The sequence below is a fragment of the Bradysia coprophila genome, assembly GCF_014529535.1.
Source record: "Bradysia coprophila strain Holo2 chromosome X unlocalized genomic scaffold, BU_Bcop_v1 contig_12, whole genome shotgun sequence".
Taxonomy (NCBI): Eukaryota; Metazoa; Arthropoda; class Insecta; order Diptera; family Sciaridae; genus Bradysia; species Bradysia coprophila.
This window is the reverse complement of record NW_023503293.1, coordinates 1,705,981-1,729,186: the sequence shown is the minus strand read 5'-3', so window position 1 is coordinate 1,729,186 and position 23,206 is coordinate 1,705,981. Positions and strand designations below refer to the sequence as shown.

General features: G+C 32.8%; 1 protein-coding gene and 1 long non-coding RNA gene across 14 annotated transcripts in view; one reads left to right on the top strand and one right to left on the bottom strand.

The window, feature by feature from the left end:
- LOC119067561 (tensin-2) overlaps positions 1-23,206 on the top strand; it is a 158,140-nt gene that overhangs the window by 40,448 nt on the left and 94,486 nt on the right. For 11 of the 13 annotated variants that reach the window (XM_037170629.1, XM_037170632.1, XM_037170628.1 and 8 more), the window contains exon 2: positions 91-1,053. In XM_037170629.1, coding sequence (XP_037026524.1) covers positions 91-1,053 — 963 coding nt within the window. Of the gene's footprint in view, positions 1-90; positions 1,054-22,229; positions 22,804-23,206 lie in introns of those variants that run through there. The other 2 variants (XM_037170634.1, XM_037170633.1) reach the window with 2 other exon arrangements.
- On the bottom strand, positions 3,939-23,108 carry LOC119067562. Its single transcript, XR_005085958.1, has 3 exons — positions 23,088-23,108; positions 21,285-21,287; positions 3,939-4,110 (listed from the first exon to the last, which is right to left on the bottom strand). It is a non-coding gene; the product is annotated as an uncharacterized LOC119067562 (long non-coding RNA).

The window sequence follows — 23,206 nt, the reverse complement described above, 5'->3', positions numbered from 1 at the left end:
ATCTAGAGTGTTTCTCTTTTCATTTAATAAAAAATACAAAATCTGCGCCATTCATTCGTTTAATTCTTCTTTTCTCTCGTATACTTTCAGAACGAAGACATACAAAAGCTTCAACTTATTCCACTTAAAAAACCACTCATCACGTCTGAGCATTTACAACAAAAACTTGTTCAACCAGAAAATAATAATTCCACAACGGTTGTCATTGTTGACGTAGTGCCAGATTGTCATGACTTGGATGCGGTGGTACGCATTGACGATAAATGTGTGCAGAAAAAACAATTGAATAAGAAACAAAAAGAAAAGCAGAACAACAAAGCGAAGCCATCGAATTTGAAGAAGCAATTGCCATCATCGACGACAACGAATCCGAATAATGTAGAAAATGATAAAATATCGAAACAATTGACGAATGTTAAATTTACCTTTGAGGTGAACGACACCCACAATGAGAAACGAAAGGAAAGTGATGGTGGGTTGGAGGAGGATAAAATTAGACCGTCGTCGGTACAAAGCGAAACGAAAAAAAGAGAAGAGAAAATTGAGGAAAAACAAGACCAACCGTTAAATGATAAGAGTGGCAATTATGATGAACTTCCTCTTATACGAATTGAAGAATTCGCCGATAACACGGACGATAGCCAACAACTTCCGAAGAAATCTGAACATTTCAGTAAAAGTTCAGAAAGTATACCGTTCATTGATGAGAGCCCACGGCATCAACCACAATCCAATTTATTTGAAACGCGCTACATCACGATCGAACCGCAAAATATCGGATCGCAAAGTAGCAAAAACCCATCAAATAACAATAACATCGGTAAAATCGAATCCATTCACACGTCAGCCGTACAGAAGCGTGAACAATTCGACAAATCTGCACAAATTTTATACCAATCACAAATGCAATTGCCTGTGGCGCATCATTTCGAAATGGTTCAGCGATTAGACGTTAAATTGTGCCAAGTTTGTCATGAATTTCTTTTGGAACCCAAGAGCGTGCGATGTTTGACTTGCGGATTCGTGTGTCACGAGAGCTGTGTTGCCACTAAGGTAAGTGGAATGTTATTGTTTGAATTTATTTAAAAAAAAGAGATTATTTTAGCATTTCTTCTGTATTAAATGAGAAAGCTCACGTTGGTGAAGCTTACAATAATATTTTACTCTCTCGGTGATGTCTTCACTATATAGAATCGTTAAACGGGCGAACAAACCGTTCGTTTTAGTCGCTTTTTTACAAAGTGTTCTAAGTTCAAGCGTTCTCTGATAGATGTCGGTTGTATTTATTCGGTCTGCTACAATGTTGTATAGTTCGTCGGTGGTTATTGCTCTACTCGATTAGATACAGTTCTGGTTCCTCAATTTAACAACTGGCATAGAACAGATGTTTTTCGTTTATCGAGTTACTTTTTTAATAGTTTTTTTTTTCAAGTACTTTTTTGGTGTTTACAGCCGTTCAATGTCACTATTACATATATTCAGCTCAACTTTAACAATAATTTCATTTGTTAAACGAAATGACTTTCCAAACGTTCCGCTCTGTATTAAAAAGAAATAAAAAAAACGTTAAGCCAAACCGACTTTATCAGCTTTCAAATGGTAAGCTTTTAATTCGATATGAACTATGTATGGCTGGTTTGTGTGTATTTATGTGCTTTATGCTTAGGTCATAATATTGTTTTTTGTGTACAATTAACAACATCAACGTGCCGTTGTACTCCACGGTATGTAAGTGCTACAATGATAAATTATGTTTAAATTTTCGAATTACATGCCAACGAAAAAGAAAAGAAAAAAAAACTTTAATTTACTAAACAACCGCGAAGGTCAAACAAATAAAGCCCAATTAAGGTTAATTAATGATGATTTGCGGAATCATTGTTATGAGTTGTTTAAATGTAAATTAATTTACGAAAAAGTGCAATTAATTTATTATAACAGCAAAGACGAAAACAATATTTATGATATCAAGTTCGTTCAAAATGCATTCATTTATACGTTCGATTGAAAAATACCTTGGAATGTTAAATGAGGCTCAGTAACAGTGGCTGGGTATAATTTATTATGAAAATATGTAAAATGCTGTGACTATTAAACGTTTTTCTATTAATTTTATTGATGAGTTGTAACAGCATGACACGCATTTAAATGTATTTTTTATTTCCATAAAACACAGCACCGAATTATTGATGGATTGATACTTTTCACTTGTGGTAAACCTTTTTTTTATTATTTGCGGGACATTACTTTTTCTTTGATTTTCTTTTCTTCATCACGTTGAATGTTGTAGGTAGTTTGAAAATACGAAATTCATTCTGTCTGGTGCGTGACGTTTTGATATTTTATTCTTTTAGTTCGCTGACTGCATAAACACAGAACATATGGACTCAGTTGTGATTGGCGAGGGAAAGAAATGATTGTCGTTGGATGTGATCGTTGCATCCGACCATCATATTTTACATCACTCCTATCTCATTTTTACGACTTTTATACCACACTTTTCGAATCTCATTGAGTACTAAAGTGAAAAAAGTGTGAGTCGAAAAGTGTGGTATGATAGACGTAAAAACAATGATCGTATTCCAAAAAAAAAAATGCATCGGCCAAAACCACTTACACAACATAATCTATCGCTTTTACAGCAGTCATCACTTTTACAACATTAATACTACACCAGTACTACACAATGTTGGATTACTGTGGAAAGTATGGTATCATTGTAAAACTTTTCTAGAAAAAAGCGTGCCGCGCTTTTATGCGCATATGACTTAGTTTTACCGTTTTACCTCTGTATGGTTTTCGTTAGAGGGATTCTTTTGAAAAACAGCCTACCGAAATTGGACGCATTTTCCAGTGGATGGTTTTAGTTATGCCTAGAAAGGTCTTGGTCCATAGAAGCCAAAAAAAAATCTTCGACGCTTGTGTGATTGGTGACTGGTGGGAGGTGATTGAAAACCGAAAACATACTCTTTTCTTATGGAAATTTTCTAGGTACAGTAACATAATAGGTCGTGTCATTAGAAAGGTAACTACATCTACTTTCGTGGCAAATAGGGTCGTATTGGGCCTAAAATTAATCCACTATGAGATATGATGAAAAAATGGGTAAAAATTTGACTGTTTCGGGAAACTTCTAGCAGTTGGAATTTTTTTAAAAATAGGTTTGTAAGACGAATCATATACAAAAGTCGATTGGAAAATGAATCCGATTTCGGTAGACTGTTTTTCAGGAGAATTTCTCCTAGAAATTTTGAGGAACTTATCCCAAGAAGTGCGTTGAGTGAGTCGGCTACGCCTCGATCAGTAAATTTCACACAAGAAGTGTCATTTTAATCATTTGTCCCATTGGTAAATAACTATCAAGGAAAGTGAGCCAATTTAAAACATATCTTTTTAAACTCACTTTCCTTGATAGTTTTATCAAATTTGTCGTCTTCTGAGCACTGTTCCGTTGCTCAATTATAAATTACGAACCAAAAGATTTTCAAAAAAAATTGGTAAATAATTAATCACTCAAAAATGTGAGGAAAAACTAACTTGCCGGTCTCATTTTACGTGCCTTTATGTTCTGATGACCTGTAATAATGACACAAATCATACAAAAATTATTTAATCTTTGTTCAAAATTCGTTCAGTTCGTTCAAATGGTTCGTTTCAATCTATCATATTTTTCCCATGCTGTCAACTTTTAGCCTGATGTTCTACGCTACCGAATTCGATAAGCCACTTGTAAAAGGTGTTTCATGTTGGTGCTTAAAGAGTTCCCATCTCTGAGGTCTCCGATAAAAATCGCTATTCAAACATGCGCCAGGCGACGAATCCATTCAATGCATTTAATTATAGGTCGGTTATGTTCTATTTTGTTGTCAATTTCTTTATTTGATATATAAAAGAAGATAAAAGACAGACCCAACATCCATTCCATTGTAAATATAGTTATTTATGCCACTGAGTGATAAATGACTTTTTATGGATTAGATGTGTAGATTGTCATTCGAAGCCGTAGGCCGAGTGTGAAAATACTCATCGTGCGCCTATAAAAGCACTTATCATCGGGTTATATACAATATTTTTCTCAACGAAAGGCGACGGAAGTTTTACTTTTCGTCACTGAGCTGAAAGAAATAAATTTTATTTTTCGCTTTGCCACTTCGCTGCGATTCCAAAATGATAAATAAAACACTCGAGCAGGCATCCGAAACTGCAGCCGAACACGTTGACAATCGAGAAAACTAAATATTTATTGCTACTTTCTATGTTGACACTTTTCGTGAAATGAAAAAAATTTACAAAATGAATATTTCATCTAAATCCCTTTGCTCACACAACGCTTGTCTGTAACAATAATCCCATGAGCTCGTATAAATTCCTTGTTTTCTTCAAAGCGATTTTTTTTTATCACCTGTTTGTTTACCTTTTTTTCTGTTATATCTATAGTTATATGCACCACAAAAGCGCAGTGTTGCATATGAGTTATTATATAAAATAAAAGTCAAAAATAAATAATAAATTTAGTGTTTTTATCAGATGATGAATGGGGCGTCAACGAGCTCCCATTAATGTTTTTATAGTGGATTTTGGAATGTAGAAAAAATACACGGCTGAAGACTGTATAGTACGGTGTTTGTTGTGCCTGAGAAATTGTCAGAAAGAGGTGCTAAAGTCATGAGATTCATAAGGTATATTACTTATGGCCCATAAGCCGTTTAGTGAATATAGAAATATAACTGTTAAGATGATAAAGGTCGATGTAATCAGTGAACATATATTAGGATGGTATGGCCCTATCATACAACTGTGACAACATAAAATCTATTAGTATCTTAAATGACCGGTGTCACCGCCATTTCTCTAAGAAAAATATCTATCAGGAACGTCATAAATAGCAAGGAATACCAAACGCACTCATTTTCATATTAATTTGACAATAATAATGAATTCGGGATAAATCGACCGATTTTGAAGAATCGGTGGAATCCGCACGTAAGTACATTAATTGATAACTAATAGATGTTGCCGTTTTCATTAAATAGAAACTGTAACGCCACCGGTTATTTTAGATATGGACATTTTCTGCACGGCCATGTTTTTGTTCACTGGATGTATTTGCATCAACGAGTAATATGATTTGATTGAATAGGTTCTTTCTAATGCAAAGTTATTTTTATAAATGTGACGGACCAGAATAACATTTTCTCTTCCGTGTGTATGTGGGAAATAATTTTTTCTTGTTTTTAGTGTAATATTACTAACTGTGTATGCTCTTTCTTCTTCTTCTTCCTCGTTTCTTTCATAAACTTTTTTTTAAATAAAATTCAAATAACATGCATAACTTGAATATTCCACTTTAAACCTATTAAGTCAAGTACTTAATGCCTATACCCACACGTTTGAAAGTATCAAAAACCACTTACTCATATGATGGCATTGTATTAAATTACATATCCAAAATGTGCCTGATTTCTAATCGTCTCTGATGCTGTACCGCACGCCATAAGTTTTTTTTTAGTATAATTGAATTGTACTCAGACGGTTAATACAGTACAACTGTTATTTTGGAAATATGTTTTTTCTATCGATTCTCGGAACGATATATTAGGATTTATTTACAATTGCATCATTACATGTATAGTATACGTATGGACGGTATTGGTATACACTTTTTCGAATTCGAAAAGAACGCCAGAGACTTGACTAAAATATATAATATGAGCCACTGACGGTAATGCAAACTCGCAAAAACACACGGAACCCAAGTTTCGGATGAATTCGAGTGCAGTGCAAGTTCATTTCATGGTATGCATTTACGACTTCATGCTATCAAATTCACTACATTCCATCGATTGTACAGAAATTGTTACCGCAATATGACGCTCCACTTAAATTCACCCTAGGATGATCCGCTGACGATTTGCAGTCCCTATACATAACAAGTTAGATCTAATCTGAGTTCTTCTCGTTGCATACCGCCCATACTTGCAGAACACTGAGAGTGACTTGGTAGCAAATAAAAGAATTTCTATATTCAGGCGGACTAAAAACGTCACATTCTCTCACCAGACAGAGAGGCAAAACGAAATATTACATTATGTCATTAGGACCAAAAAGGTATATTTTTGAACCAGATGATAAAAACACGCTAGGATGCTGCGGGTAACATATGTATTTGTGGCCTTTTTACTATCCATTTCTGAATGTAGGCATCCCGTTAAGGGATATTTAGCCATGAAACACCACTCGGGATACCAAATACTATTTCATATTGATGAGCATATTTCGAACAAAAATTGACATAACTGGAACGAAAAAGTGGGAAGAAAAAGTTGGATCTGGTCATAGAAAGTGATGTTTTTGGTCTGCCTGAATACAAATAATTTTTCTTGTTTTTTCGTTCTCGGAAGTATTTACGACCTGGGTCAAAAACACGCCTTTTTGGCCCTAGTGACATAATATCCTATTATCTTACCATCAGATAATACTGATGAGATGCGGCAAAATGCGGATCAGATTAACCTTTGATTAACGAAACAAAATTCAACATTTTTTATCATTTAAGACAATTATGAGAAAAAAAAAATAGTGGCCATGTGACCTCTTGTTTTATCACGTTAAATGCATCGTCGCCATATCCATTATTTTGTCTTCAAATTGGCGAACAGAATTCTGAAAATTTAACGACATAATTCGCAGTTCATAGTAATTTTCTCATTTAAACAGAAGCATTAGCTTCAATGCGACAATAACAAATTGAGAAGCATAATATCATTTCGAATGAAAATTCAATGTCTGACTAAAATACCAAAACATTCAGTCAACCGTACGTATAGAGTTACGTCTAAAACAGCTAAATAAGAAAAAAAAAGAGAAGAAAAAACATATACGAATTCCATGCAGATTATGCATCTAAATGCATTTTGTGTTTATGTGTTGTAATGCTGGATGTAGTAAAATGTCTATACATACATATACGTATAAATGATCGTACATGTTATGAGTTTTTAGAATTATGTTGACCACACTATTCTCAGAGAACAAAAATTTATGTAGGTAGGTTCCACCTTTTTTTCTTTCTTCATTTTCAATCTGGTCTCATATTCATATACTACACTAACAACATGCATTTTACAAGCCCGATTTATAGTAATTTTCATTTAAGCCATAGTATCGTAACAATTTCGACAATGTTCGGTTCATTTATGGTCTTACATTTTTACTTTTATATTTATGCTCTGTGCGAGCGGAAGAATGAAAAATCGTGAGTGGCTTCTTTCGGATGACTTTTTTGATTCTAGATTTTATTTTGATGGTTCAGTCGCTAGCTGGCATTGCAATCGACATAAGCTTTGATATTAGTTTCGTATTATATATTTAGCCGCGAGCTCTTGGAAAATAAATTTCATCGGTGAGATAAGTGATATCGTCGGTGATTTAATATTTCGTATATAAGATGCGCACGCGGGTTTCTGTTGCAGTACATTTTTACATGACTGTTGTTTGTTTATGTTTTTGAGGTATATGTTTATGTGAATTGTCGAAAGATATTCAGGTTTTTTTTGTTAGTCTTTCGGGGCGTTTCAGTGTTTATATTGTGATTAAACGAAGGAAAAAAAACTAAATTGTTTTGCGGTTTTTTTAATTAAATTTCTACCATATGTGGCGTATTTTAAAGTTTATTTTATACAAAGTACGGTGTTGTTGTGATCGTTGATCTGATTTGCAAATTAGTTTTTCGTGATTTTTTTTGTGCGCTGTTGTGATTATTAATTTTGAAATTATTATTTAAATTGGTTATATATGTTAAGCAGTTCCAGTGAATAATACGCACGTCGTCAGACATTTTACCATTGATTTAATAACATCTTTGGGATTAAAAGGCAACGGATTTGCTTTTATTAATTCTTATTTCTGCACACAATGATCAAAGTTGAAAAGATGAAAATAAAAATAAAAAATTGCCGGATTATTTCTGAAACAGATTGAAATAGAATTGAAATGAATATAAATAGAATCCAACTACGATTCTAATTAAAAGTAACCTTTCCGAACAAAGATACAATTGTGCTAACAAATGCGCGCTCTTTACGTTGTTGTATTAGAGAAACTATTTTTGGCTCACAATACTCAATCTAATAAAACCTTTACCTTATCAAACAATAAGGTTTTTCAATCTAAATTTATTTTCGACATTTTGATCTTTCCTTCAGAAACAAATTGAGTGATATCCATATAGAGAAGCGAGAGGATCACATAATCGGATAAAACAGTCGGATATTTAGTGAAATTCATTTATCTGTGTTTCATTGGGATGAGGTCAGATTTTCAAGATTACGATTGCTATTTTTGCTGCCTATTGAAGAAAAAAAACGACAACTAGAATATTAACATAGAGTCAATGAGACACATAGACACAGTGTGCACGGTGACCATATTTTTGTACGTTACCCCAAGGCCTATTATTGGTAAATTTACTGAGGTAAATTTAGGTAAAAATTGGTGCGGTAAATTCCGGTAAAAATATTAACCAATAATAGGCCCTGCTTTATCCACAATTAATATTAATTGTAACATTGCAACTTATGGCATCATTTCGTTTTATTTTAATCCCACTGTGTGGATTTCTTACACCAAATATGACTTTTTTGACCGCCGAATACATTCGACAATTGACTAAATTATGTTGTGCTGTTGTGCCATAAGTTTTTGAGATAGCTATGTTTGCGTACATTATATTACATGAACCAATTTCACTCTGTACGTTTCTTATGACAAGTTAACATCATTTAAATGGAAAATTATTCACTTTTCAGAACAGGGCTGTAGTTAGAAGAAAAGATGTTGACCAATGACCTTTGGGTGCCAACTACCAACTCATTTCTACAAACATGTACTTACGCCTAAAAATACTTGAAGTACTTGAAGTTAAGAAAGTTGTCAATGAAAAATATAGTCTCAACTGTTATAAACTGTTATAAAACTGTTTTAAAATTTTTTCGAACAGGCTATAACAGTTGAAAAGGTGTTCCTATTGGAAGTTAATAAAGTTTTCAATGAAAAACACTGTGTCAACAGTTATAAACTGTTATAAAATCGTCTTAAACCTTTTCGAACACTTTATAACAGTTGGGAGGGTGCTTATCCCTTTGATATTGAACAAAGTTATCAATAAAAAACACCGTCTGAACTGTTATAAACTGTTATAAAATCGTTTTTCAATTTTTTCGAACAGATTATAATAGTTGATAAGGTATTTCGTTGATAATTTTCATTACTTCCAAGATCCCTCACTCTTTTTACCTCAGAAAATGTATTTTTGAGCATGAATACATTATTATACAAATGATTCGGTACGCAGGAGTCAGAATCCTTTAGCCACGGCCCTGCTTCGAAGTGTGTCTTGCGAAAAAAATACATAAGAGTCCGCGAAGGTGTATCCCAAAATTTTAAAAAGAAATTGGTAATACTTTGTAATTAATTATTTTCACAGTTCTTCGATTTCTTCAAACATCTAGCACTAAACACAACTCAATTTCATTGTTAACAGTATTGCTCGCAAATAACAACAACATCAAATTAAACATCATAAATTGTAGTCAATTATTTACACTTTAAATCAAATAAAAACATATTAATTTTTGTATTATTCATTTTCTTCCATTCTCTTAAGGTTCTTACCTTTTTATATTATTTATTTTTGATTATCACACATTTTATGTTAGGCATATAGAATTAACATTCATTTTAATAAACTTTAGGAAGATAAAAAAAAAGAACCAACACAGCCAATGTGTAATATGACCAACAAAATGCATAGGTGCATATTATGTGCTATATATCTATATCTATAATGTATATGTATAGAAAGAGCGGTCTTTTTATCGGCACACCTTATACACGATGTTTAAGTTGTTGTTTCGTTGTTGTTGTTGTTTTTTTTCCTTTAAATACTATCCTACCTACCTGTATGCATACAATAAAAATGCATGAATTTATTGTAAATAAATAAAATTTTAGGAGAAACCGACTGGCAAGTGTAAAACTAATAATTAGCCCACGCCAATTCATTTTTTGTTTGTTTGCAACCAGGCCGGTTTTATTAGTGGAAATAATGTTGCATTTTAATATTATGATTTAATAATAATGATATGATATGTGCAGTGCCGTTTATAAATTTTTATAGAATTATGCGCTCTTATCGACCATATAATCGAGTCGATGTCTTAATCTGTGTGCATAGACTGTGTCTGCGACGATGGAAATGCACAACGACTGCGTTTTTTTTTTCTTTTTCGTAATGCGGCCGCGCCATATTATATTTTCATTTTATAAATCAATCATATCTCACGGTTTCATTCATAATAAAATTTATTTATTTTTTATTTTCTTATGTATTAACGCTTGAAGTTATACGTCTCCTTCATGTAAATAAATCGTAGTACTGAAATTACGTATCTAGAATTTAATAAAATCTACATGACAGACCAACCGTGCACATCGTAACATGTAAATATTCAATTTACCGTTTGCGAATCCGCAAGATTGTGGACAATAAAATGAGGCAATGCAGAAGTTCATCATAAACTAGTGAAATGGAACTCTCTGCACTTTGATTTGGTTTTCTTTTGTTAAGAATCAATGTACGTGCCAATTCTATTAAAATGTGAGTGACCATGACGAGGACCATGCTACATTTAAGTTCTAAGAAAACAAGAGGGGGAATGGACATTGCATACGATGTACTCTGTTTCATAAATCCGAAAAATAGGCATGAGGGACAAATCAACCGATTTCGTGATTTCTTTTTTGATTGTGTTGAGAACACATGGGACCACCAGATATAGTCCAAAACTGTCGGGGCTCCACCTATTGCCCAAAGTCATTTTTTTATTCTTAAATGCAATTGGTGAAACAGCTCAAGAATTTTAACATGTATCGTGTCCATCAAAAGATAATCGCAGTAGCTTCCAAATGAGCCCCATCTTGCTAAGAATACCTTTCAAACAAGACATCTACACCTTTAACTTCTGCTTCGGTTTCTGTTTGTTTCAAACGGCATAGTAACTCTGATAGCCCAGTACTTTGTACAAAAAAAACCGCGCCATTCCAACCAATTGCATTGGGATGTCCTTACAGAAATAAATCTTGTTGCATAGTCTGCATTGTCACAGTCTGCCTATCGATTTATTGCATCACAGTCAGTGTTCGTGTCATTTAATATTGAAAGTTTTAACGACTCAGAAAATGAGGCAAGGTAAAATAGTTATTATTTGTGTTAGCCATTGAATACCTGCGGTGCGGTGATTTAAAATATCCTACAAAGGCGTCTTAAAAAAATATACTTTGCGACAAATTGGTGTTTGAATTGTGCCTTTAAACATTGAATTCATTGGACAAAACTGAATTTTTCTTTGAAGGTTCGTTGTTGGTGTTTTTTTTTTTGTTCACTCTCTGTCTGCTAAATTTAAAACTCACAAACTCATATTAGTTTGAATTCTTGAATAACTTTCAATCAATATTGACACAAAAATTACGTAAAATCTAAATTACATCTTCAGGTACGTGAAAAGGTGTTTCGGCTTGTGAGTATAACCCGATTTATGTTACGCATATTGTAATCTCAGAAATGTATAAGTTCGGTCATAAAGTGTATGCAATAATAAAACGAGATGTTGTTTGCTTTTCGAATCCTCCTCAATTTACCTGTATGCAAGTTCGATTCCATTCAAAATAATTTTTCGTTTCTAAAAAATTTAAAGAGTTCTTCAAATAGAAACAACAAAAATTTTTGTTCAGGCATATCTCTCCATTCCGAACACAATGGGCTAGATAAAAGGTTTCAACCACTTGATTTTCAGCGAGTTACTAAAAGATACTCATCCACTTCAATGTCAAACAGTTTATGAAAATAATGCTATCCGACCTTCTTATGTGCATATCGAAATGTTATTCCATCGAATATAATAAAGTTGTTCAATACCCACCTTTCAAATTGTATGTTTTTTCTTACTAGCTTATTACTTTTAGTTTAACATATTTGAAGCGCCACACAACCTAAAAAAATTTCTACAATAAAAAAAAGTATTTGTTGCTGGTGATGCCGCCAACACACAAAGTGAACTTTTTTCTATTTCGTTTGGTGTTTTATTGCATATATGCTGCATTGTCTGTTGCATTTTCAAAGATCTTTTTTTTTCTGAGTATGTGTGTTATAAAGAGGATTAGTCTGTTACTACCAATATATTGTATTCCGATTATTTAATTTCAATAAAATTCTGATCATTACATGCAAAACGGCGATCATAACTTATTATAACTGGTCAAACTAATTGTGTAGCCACATGATAAATGAATCTGATATGATAATCGAAAGATTTTAAGCTATGAATATTCTATTCAACTATAATGACCGAGCAAAATATTTCTCATTTCTGTAATAAAAATCCTCTTCAAATTAGTAATTTATTTTTAATAAAATTGTATTAAGTCATGATTGATCATTGAACGAAATTGGTCGTTTAATTGTTGTAAGCGGGAAGGTGTTTGATTCTTTTTTTGGTGTTCAAATTAAAAGAGTACTGTAGTCGCCATTCAACAAGAGATGAACATTATCAAATAAGAGATTACATTAATAAACAATACACATTTTATCAATTCGGTTCACTCACATTTTGTGCCAATTTTACACTTGTTCGAAAGACGTTGTTTAATTTGGATCTCGTGAAAGTTTAGTCATTCTATTTCGAAGAGCTCGTTTAAAAATGGTCAGTGTTATTCGCACATTGTGCCAATAGCCACTTATAATACTTTGGCTATTCGAAGTGAATATTCACACAACAGGCGAATAGTCAAAGCATGAAGCGGCTATTCGAACATTGTACGATTTACGAATAGATTCTTCTTTGCTATTCGCACATTCTAAATAAAATATTATTTTCTCGAGGTCGAACAAAACGTCCATAAACGGCGCCCAATTTTTCAGTGGTGACAGCAGTTTTAAATCTTTTAAATCTCGAGAACAAAACATTTTTTTTCAAGTGAAATGTATGACCGATCTGCCAATTTACCCCTAAATGGGGGTAGAACACGCAGTTGACTCAATACAACGTAAATTTGTCTAGTTATTGATGAATATACTGACAGTGCTGAAAAATTTGATGCCTTTTATGGACAGTTCCTTCTAGTGGCATTTTGACAAAGGCTACTAAATTCAATAGGACCGAACTAGAGTCCTACCTTACACAATTCGTATTGGGATGAATTCAAAAGGATCCAACCAAAAACTTTCCCCACAACATTGTAAAAGGATGATTTCATTCGGATCCAACCATACGCCTTCTAAAGTTTGTATAAGGAATTGCAAACTGACACGTTTCAATACTCAACTAATTATTTTGTGAGGGCTATAAAGAAATAAACTTGTTGTAGCTCTGAATATGATATTTTTGCTTCCAACTATCATCCTCTGCTCATGTAGTATTAACATGAATACAATCCTCTTAATGATACTTAAAATCAACCAATCAACAGAGTGCAATAGTCGCTTTATAATACTTTGGCTATTCGCATATCGTGCCAATCGTCGTTTTATTATATATTTTGCACCTGTTGCCAAGATTGATATTTTGACGTGTAGGACCTTATTGCCCTAGCCGAAGGCGTGGGCCATAATACCTACACGTTAAAATAACAGGCTGGCAATAGGTGCATATCATATTTTATCTGTCGAGAACAGATATATCGAGATAAACAAAAACTCCCTAGAGGGATAAGCTCGAGATTATCGTTCTGGACAGATAAAATACTTTAGCTATTCACACTTTGTGCTGTGAATAGTCACTCTATAAAACTTTTCGGACAATGTTCGAGTAGCCGAAGTACCTATTATGCAATGACTATTCATACAATGTTCAATGAAAATAAAACAATTCTACGCTCGTGCACTTACTCATTTAATGCTTTTCTACTTTTTTCCTTTTCTTGTTTTTGATGTATGATTCCATAAACCACATACTATTATCTAAATTGGCACGGAATGGGATGTTATTTCGAATGCATATTACATCTCTTCTACTAATCAAATGATCATGAAGTGATTGATTACGGTGGGCGGAAACTGAGTCACGTAATCTTTTAATCAAGCTTCAAAACAAGAGCGGCTACACTGATTCGCAAATCCATTACGTTTATTCGTACATATACATAAAATCCAACGCACAGCAAAGTTTAAATACAATATAATTCACTCACGAAAGGCATCAAAGATTATGAGAGCTCTCATAAAATTAGCTAAATTGCAATAATTCTGCGGACGCGATTTATGTATTTTCCAGGCTCAAATACTCATGCATATAATATGAAATGAAAAAAAGCAGCATTCAACTGGCCACAACTCTTTGAATAATCATAAATTGTTTATTATTTAATTGGCATCATTTGTATGTACATTCGACTGTAAAGCGAGGGGACGTAACAAGTCACGTATCATTTTATTGGATGAATTCTATGTAATTATTAGCAACGCCGCGGTTTAAGCATCAGTAACGATTACATTTATTGAACAAAGTATGGTTATTACTTGTAACTACTTTAATTTATGCTATGCAGACACGAGAATCTGTTTTTAATCCAGAGTTGGCAAGAGTCGAATTGAAGTCGAACAGAAAATGAATTTCTTTCACTGTGTAGTGTTAGTACCCGTTCAAATATACCATTAGTTCGTTGCTACACAGTGTTCGCTGCAAGCAGATGAAATTCAATTCATTCCCTCGTTTTATGTTTTTGTGATCGATGATTACATTCTGCTTGGCCTTCATTTGGCTCTGCTGACATCATTGAATTGATAATAATATAAATTTTCACTGATTTTCGCTGATTTAATTCACGTCTATTTCACTGCTCTAAGATCGAGTTTAAAGTCCGTTCAAATAGATGAAATACAACGAAATTTTTATATTTTTTTTTATTATTATTTATTGAAGCATATGCTAAAAATCGAGAGATTATTTGTTTTGGTGTGTGGTAACAGTTTGAGTGCGAACTCACATTATATGCAAATATACAAAATACAAATTTATTTTGAAACTGTGAATAACTTTGAGGAATGCGTAAAATATTTGCTCTGGGTATTATTTATTTAGTTTACATTTCTGAGCTGATATTGGTGTTAAACCATTTGAAGAAATTTACGATTTTATGTTTTCATTGAACTTATATTTTGTTTTGTGCATGTGTTGTAGTTCAAAATTATTTTTACAGGCATCGGCAAAATTGTAATGATTCATTTATCAAATTAAGAAATTTCGTCAGAGTCTATTCTAATTATCTCAATAACTCAATAAAACTTCATCGGTAAATAGCAAAGAGGTACCTAGATTAGATAAAGTAATCGGATATGCAAGCTACAGCCATAGCACTGCTCCTAGCATTAACATAGAAAAGTTTTAGAGACTGATGTATTCTCTCATTAAAAATGTTAACACTCCCGTACGAAAACAAATTTAACGCCCAGAATATCGCTCTTGACAGCAATTCTCTAAGAAATATTTTGCCAAGTTTTTTCATTTTGAATAAAATCCGATATGGCGTCTGGCGTTCATTTTGTTGGAAACAAGAAAATACAACTTCCGCATTACCTTTCAAATAAGAAAAACTTATGTAAGTTGGATTCACTCGAATTCACTCATTCGGATTCACTCGAATCAGTGCTCATTATTCGGAATTTCAATTCTTAAATTCTTCAAAATTCTTAAAAAATTACAAAAATTTGAGAAATTTTGGAGTTTTAAGAATTTTTCCAAAGATTCGTAAAATTTCGTAAAATTCAAATAAGTTCAAAAAAGCTCCTGAAAGTTCCCAAAAATTATTAAAAATTTCAAAAAAATAACAAGAATATTTCAAAATTCCTCAAAAAATCTTAAATTTATGAATTTTAAAGAATTTTAAACAATTTTGAGAATTTAATTCTGATAATTACAGTGAACGACATCTCAAATGTCTCACTGTCATTTTTTTTCAGAGAATGTCATTGTGAATTTGCAATGACACAATAAAATTCTCAGAAAAATTTGACAGTGAGACATTTGAGATGTCGTTCACTGTACCTAAAAATCTTGATAGTCCCAAAATTCTTCAAAAAATCCTAATAAAATTCTTAAGAAGTCACTAATAAATCCAAATAGTAATTTCTGCTTGAGATACACTGGTTTTTTTTTAGTTCGGAACACATTTGAGATTTTTTAAAGTTTAAAAAGTCGTCGATGGTCCCAGTCAATTAAGTGTTTCCAGGTTATGATATTTTGGTGCATAATTTGAAAATCGCTTAGCTAATTCAAATTTTGTGCCAAAATTTCGTATACTGGGAACGATGATGACTTTTAAAACTCTGATAAATCTAAAATTGTGTCTTCTAAAATCGATAAACCTGTAGTAGCAAAAAACACTATCTTCACTACTACGACAGAGTAGAGCGACTCAGGCTCAGTCCCTGAACCCTAACTCTAAATCCCGTCATCCGATGGTGCAGCCGATATAAAAAAAAACCTTGACCAGCTCTCCAAAAAATAAGGCTTCGTGCTGGTCTAAAAAGCCTAGAGGCCCAAAGCTTACATGTACAACGTTCGTGCGTCTTTACGACGCTATATATAATCATTTCAAAATTTACACAGTACAACCTTTTAAAGAAATGAAAAAAAAAAAAACAAAAACAAAGCCAAACACTAATAGTAATCTTATCTTATCACTAAACTAATAAAACGTGGCCAAAGCCACAATACTAAAAGAGAACACATATATGCCCCACTTTGTACTTTATTTCGGAAAATTGGCAAGCCATAGAATTTTTTTTATTAAAATTATATTTATTTTATGGGACTATTATCAGTTGCAAAAAAAAAAAAAAAATTGCTCACACAATTCAGTCACTGGCATACTGCGAAAACCAATAGAACATAATTTATTCGAGCTCTGTGTGTTTTTCTTGTGTCGTTTAGTGGTACCAATTGAAAATCAGGAAAATTAATATTCATTTACAACACCACACATTAAGTTGTTTCTGTTTATACAATAATATTGTTGTGGTTGCATAAAAATAAAAATTATAATCGGTATATATACAAACAGACATAATTTTTTTTTTCGTGTATTCAAACAAGAACGGAAATCCGAAAATAAAATTCCAAATACACAGTGTACATAGGAATCATCTTCACACCGTGTGGAGCATGGAAAATGTTTATGGATTCCATCTGACATGACTGTTTGCGCCTTTTAGTTGTTGTAAATGTGCGTTGAATAATTTAAGTGCGCGATCGACAAGAGAGAATGAAAAAACCTTTTTACCGTGAAAAGCCGCTTTTGTTGTTGTAATTTCATTTAGCTATAGTTTGCGGTGTAACACACAACAATAATTTTTTTTTAAATTGAAAACTATCATGTGTTGTACATTTACATTTTGTTCAAAATAATTTTGAATGTGAAACCGCAGAAAGGTATATTTCACTTCGGTAAAGTTCTATAATAGACTTCCTCTTCTTCCGCATTAATGTATGATGGATCTATTTTATGCGTTGTTATGCTAATCAATTGATTTGCATATTATTTCAACGAAATATAATATGCTGTATATTGCTGGGAAACAGCTGAATAAATATTTTCTTTAATCGAAAGCAATAGAGCGTTCGATGCGAAAATGGGATCTAATAAGCGCAAATGGTTTGGTAAAAGATGTTCTTTTTTTTTGGTTTGTGAAACATGTTCAAATCGAGACACGTTGCAAATATATATTTCAATTTACTTTTCGATTCTGCCTGGCTAACCCGCACGCTGAGTCTTATATTTTACTTCAATTTCGATTATGAAATTACAGTTGTTTTTCTGATATCAAAGCGCAATCAAACCCATTTCAGATTTGAACCCCAACAACAACATCTAGACAGTGACCGATCATGTAAAACAATGAATAGCCAAGAGGCCTAACATTTTAACCTTAACACGTTCATGTTGTATTTTTAGACATCTAGTCTGTACGCTGTTAGCGTATAAGTATATATCCCAGAGGAGATTATCACGACCGACGATTCAACGGTCTTGACAGATTCACTCTATTTCAATTTTATCAGATCATTGTGTTCGGCTGTCAATGGGTTTATCTATTTTTGCGATCGGGCATTGTTGTAGGCCAGAATATGTGGAAAATAAATCTCAGTGAACTTTAGCAAAGTAATTGATAGGTCAAACCGGGTCAAACCTTTAAATCGCAGAAAAAGCATAATAATTTTGCAGGCTTCTATTTGCTTTAATCTTTTCATCAGAGCATATTATTGGTAAATTTATTTACCGAATTATTGAAATTTACCAATATTTACTGAAATTCATAAAAATTTACCGAATATTTACTAAATTTACCGAAACATAAATTTCGGTAAATTAAGTCACGGTGGGGCTGAACGAATTTTAAATAAACATGTCTACTTTCATCTCGGTTCTTTTCATAGCTGAGTTATTGGAAGCGTGTACTATTCAACGGCACATGTTGCTTGCGCAACCGCTGAGCCGTTTCTGAGAACTAGGAATATCGTCGCCCGGCCCCGCGGAAGTTGCTGGAAGAGTGTTTGAAACTGGAATCGGTAGAGGGACAAATTCTAAGATCAAGATCAAGATCAAGATTCTAAGATTAAAAATTATTGCTCTCGGTCACTTGGTCGCAGAGCAACAGAAGCTGAAAGTCGCACATTTATCTTCTTCAAGGTGTAATGACTCCGCGACGAAGCGCACAACCCAGCGATTCTAGACGAGGATAATGTGCTCTTTTGAATGGCAATAACAAAATTTTGAAAGTGGTCTCTTTTGGTACATTTTTAGAAAAGTCACTTTTTTTGCTACCCTCGGTGAATTTTGGTTACTTCCATACCTTGCCGGTTGATAAATTTTAACACGACACACCTTGTTAAAGTTAGCTTGAAGTCTAAGCGTTCCAATGATGCCAAATATACCATGTATGTTTCTCAGCAAGAACTATTTATGATAAAGATTTTGCATTTAGGTCGGGGTTCTAGCTTTAGGGCCATGTAAAACGAAATTTACAAATATTACAAATTAATGTCTTTGAATTATGTCTAATTATCTTAGGTGAGTTATCTGACGTATAACATTTGCTTAAAACATGAACATTTTATACGTAACCTGTTACAGACGGCTGCCATCTGTTATCAACAACGACAGCAAGAATAAACGACAACCTCTGACTTATTAGGTCTTATATAGCGAAAAGAATGTATAAAACAAATGAAGTAAAAGATTTCTGAAATCAATCTATGAAAATCTTCGATCAAATGAAGTAATAGTTTAAATAGTAAAACTGTTCATATGCTTGCCGTCTGTGACAGGTTTCAAGTCGCATGGACTTTAAATAGATCAGAAACAGGGCCTATCATTGATAATGTTGTTTTCCAAAAAAACATAATTTCAGTGAATTTTGGTAAATTCAGTAAATAAATTTACCAATAATAGGCCCTGCTTCTCATCTATTTAAAGTCCATGCTACTTGAAATTTTTAATTAGATTTTTTCGTAATAAACTCAATTTCTGAGTAACTGTTTCAATGAAACATAACATCACTAAAGCGAATATTTTAATGAAATAATAAACCGATCTAATGTTAGTTATTTTTTCGATTGGATTTAGGGACGTGGGACTATCTTACTGGTTGAACAGAATAAATATACAAAAACAACTAGAAATCAATATCTGTTGTTGGTCAGTAAAGGTTTTTTTTTACTTTTTTTCTTGAAGCGAAATCAAAAGCCGATATGATCAATTTGAATATTTTTCTGATTGAATTAATCGATGTTGTAAGCTATATATCAATGAACCAGCACGCACTGTAAATATGTGCCTATCTTTAAAAGAAAAATCGAAAAACATTTTATTGGTGGGATGTCTCAAAAATAGTTTCGTTTATTTATTTCTCATGGTATTTGCTGATCGTTAACTTTTTGGTCTGAATGAAATATCAATCGAACAAAATTACGATAAGCAAAATGGAACTATGTAACCAGTAATTTAATCAATTACCTCGTCACAATTATTTTTCTTCCATTTAGTAATCTACACTGGGCTTGTTGTTTATATGGAAATTAAAAACAGAAAAAGTTAATTATTAAATAGAAACGTGTCGGATATCGCTTGCTCTCCGGCTCTCTGTTTCTTCACAGAATTACCAATTAGTATTCAATCATAATATGCGTTCATCATTGTTGTAACGTTTTCAGAAGAGATTTCGAAACATATATGATTCCAATTGTTTAGCTTACATCAAACAGCAAAACAAAATAATAATAAAAAACTTCACTCACTAACATATCAACAAAAAACTTCTCAATTACTATGCAAAACGTACAGTTTTCCAGACACAAGTTTGATTTTTTTAGTAATGCAACTCAACTTCTGTATGTGTATGGGTTTTCATTCAAATTATTGAGTGAATTCAATTATTTATGTAATATTACGTTTGCACATGAACCTCGTATTCATGTTCGATATTCTTTCGAAGTAAACTTTGCGCGAGACAGAAAGTTGACGACAATGATTTTTAATGCAAATCGAAACTACTTTTGACATTGTTCATTACAGTCAGAGGCAGTGAAATTCCAGCATAAAATTGCTTAAGCTGATCTACACAAACAATCAACACTGTTTGTACCTGTTCATACGGCTGGAGCTGCTACACGCACGCGTGTGGTAGTAGTAAAACCGAATAAAGAAGTATAATCACTTTTGATTGTTTGTGTGGGTCAGCAGAAAAACAGCTGAAGCAAATTCATGCTGAAATTTCACTGCCTCTAACTGTATGACACAAAAACTCTGAAAGATATCAGGTGTTGAAAACAGAATTGTAAGCTTTATGTTGGGTATTGAAGTTTGCGGAAAAGAGCGAAACCAACACACTCCAAGCATGAGTGATCATAGTGGTCACCTGCAGAAAGTACACTATTTTACGTGAAAATGTTTTTACAGTGTTTTACGTTTGTATGATACACTGCTCAGTTTCAGTACTTTATTTAGACTACCACTCATGCTTGAAGTTCGTTGGCGAAACCGTTATGCATACAAGGTAATGTTTGCTTAAGTTAGGCTATAACCAAGGTACATATAGTGAGGAGGTAATGCCATTCAGACTCGCGACCTAGCACATAAGTTCGATGCCAGTGACATCTTTTTTTAAATGGATGACTACGATTTTCTTGTATTTCACAAAAATATTTTTACTTTCCCATAACAGATGTCCCGACCTTCTATTCCATTTTTTGCTTTCAACGAAGGGATGCGATGGCGTTTGTATCGAACTTTCGTGCCACCGCACATCTGATTCGGTTATGTATGGCATTACCTCCTCACTATATTTACCTTGGCTGTAACCACGGGTATAAACACCCTTCTAAAACTGTAAACTTTAGAAATGTCACTTAGATCGCCATTTTATGAGATAAGTCAAGTATTCAACCAGTCGGTGAAATGTATGGGTCTGCATGACCCTCTCAAAGTTCAAATTTGTTTGTATGAGTGGGTCAGTTGAAAAACGGCTGCAACAAAATACGTCACTTGTTTCAAAGTAGCCGACTGTAGCAAAACTATATGAAATATTACAAAAAAAAAATAGAAGAAAAAAAAACTCAATGACGTCGGCATAAAAAGCAGTTCGAAATGACAGCATTTGTTAGGATAGAAGGTGTGTTAAATTTCTTACTTTCTTATCAACTTCCTTTTCACCAATCAAATAAGCAGCACAAGGGTGCCATTTCAGCGGAATAGAATGAACACATGATATCAAAAATCTATAAATATATCCAAATCGATATCTTCATTTCCACTAACCAACCAAAAAAAAAAAAAAGACGAAGAAGAAAACATAAAAATATTCATTCAACCATGATATCATATCATCAATTATTTTATTAATGCGAATCAAATTGAAAAACTATTTATTTTTTTTCAACTCTGGCAGTAAGTTTCGAGCCTTACAGCAGTGATGTTTCATCGTATTAGTTCATTCAATAAAAGTGGAAGTCTTATCTCGAAAACCGCTGTTTATTATACGTTAAGTCTTGTCAATTTTGTCTTATAACAGAAAAAAAAAACAGAATCGTGTGTTAGTGGGCGAGATATAGCAAAAATTTCTCTCTCATTTATTATAACACTCTTTTAAAAAAATACCTACTCACTTTTAAGAAGTGAGAAGTAAGATTGACTGTTTTGTTTTTCACTGGCTCTGCTTACACATATATCTATAGTCGAAATTCGATATTTTCCAACATTTTTGTATACAATAATTATTAATCTAATGAAATTGATTTAAGTCGCAGTGTGAATTGTGGAATTTATTCGTTTATTGAAACTTTAAGTACGGTTATTAAATATAAAGTAATGAGCACTTGAGCAGTGTTTATATTCAATTGAATTGTGCAATAGCAAATAATTTTAATAAAAACAAACACTGTTCTAAGTAGGCAATACCTATGAGAAACCAGCGATTAAAATTATATAATTTGTGATAAAAATAAATATTCAAAGTCGTGTGGATTATAAAAAAAAGAGACTTTAAATGCAGTGATGACACCATCAACGTTCTGTTTTTTCTTAAACGATTTTTTCTACGGCTTGTGCGTGCATACGGTTTAAAAGAAACTGGCTAGGTCGTCTGAACACCAGTTGGTAAAATGTTTATGATAAAAGACAACAAAACAAAAACATAATTTTTGTTATTTATTGGATTATTCACGCATCAATGGAGTTTACATAATGGACTTATCGGTAATTTTTCAATGTTGATTAATTGATGAACAGTGTAATTAAGAAATATTACTGCCGTTTCGTTTGGTTTGGCTCCCCATTCGCATGACTGATAAAAATGAAAAAGAAAAACTTATTGAGGTTTTACAATTAATAAATTGAATTGGTTATATCATAAGTGGAATTTGAATGAGGAACATTATTTTTTAAATTACTATTATGACAAGTGCTTCGATTCTACGTGAAGTGATGACCTGTTGTCGATTAATTTTTTTTTTCTCGCTTATTTGTATTGGTTTATTTACGTTGCTAATTTTTTTTTTTTCAAATATAGAATATCTTTCCGTTCGATAAAACAATTGTAGTGTCTATCAGTTTCCAACACATTCACGACTTTTCGCACACTGCTTCAAGTACAGTTACG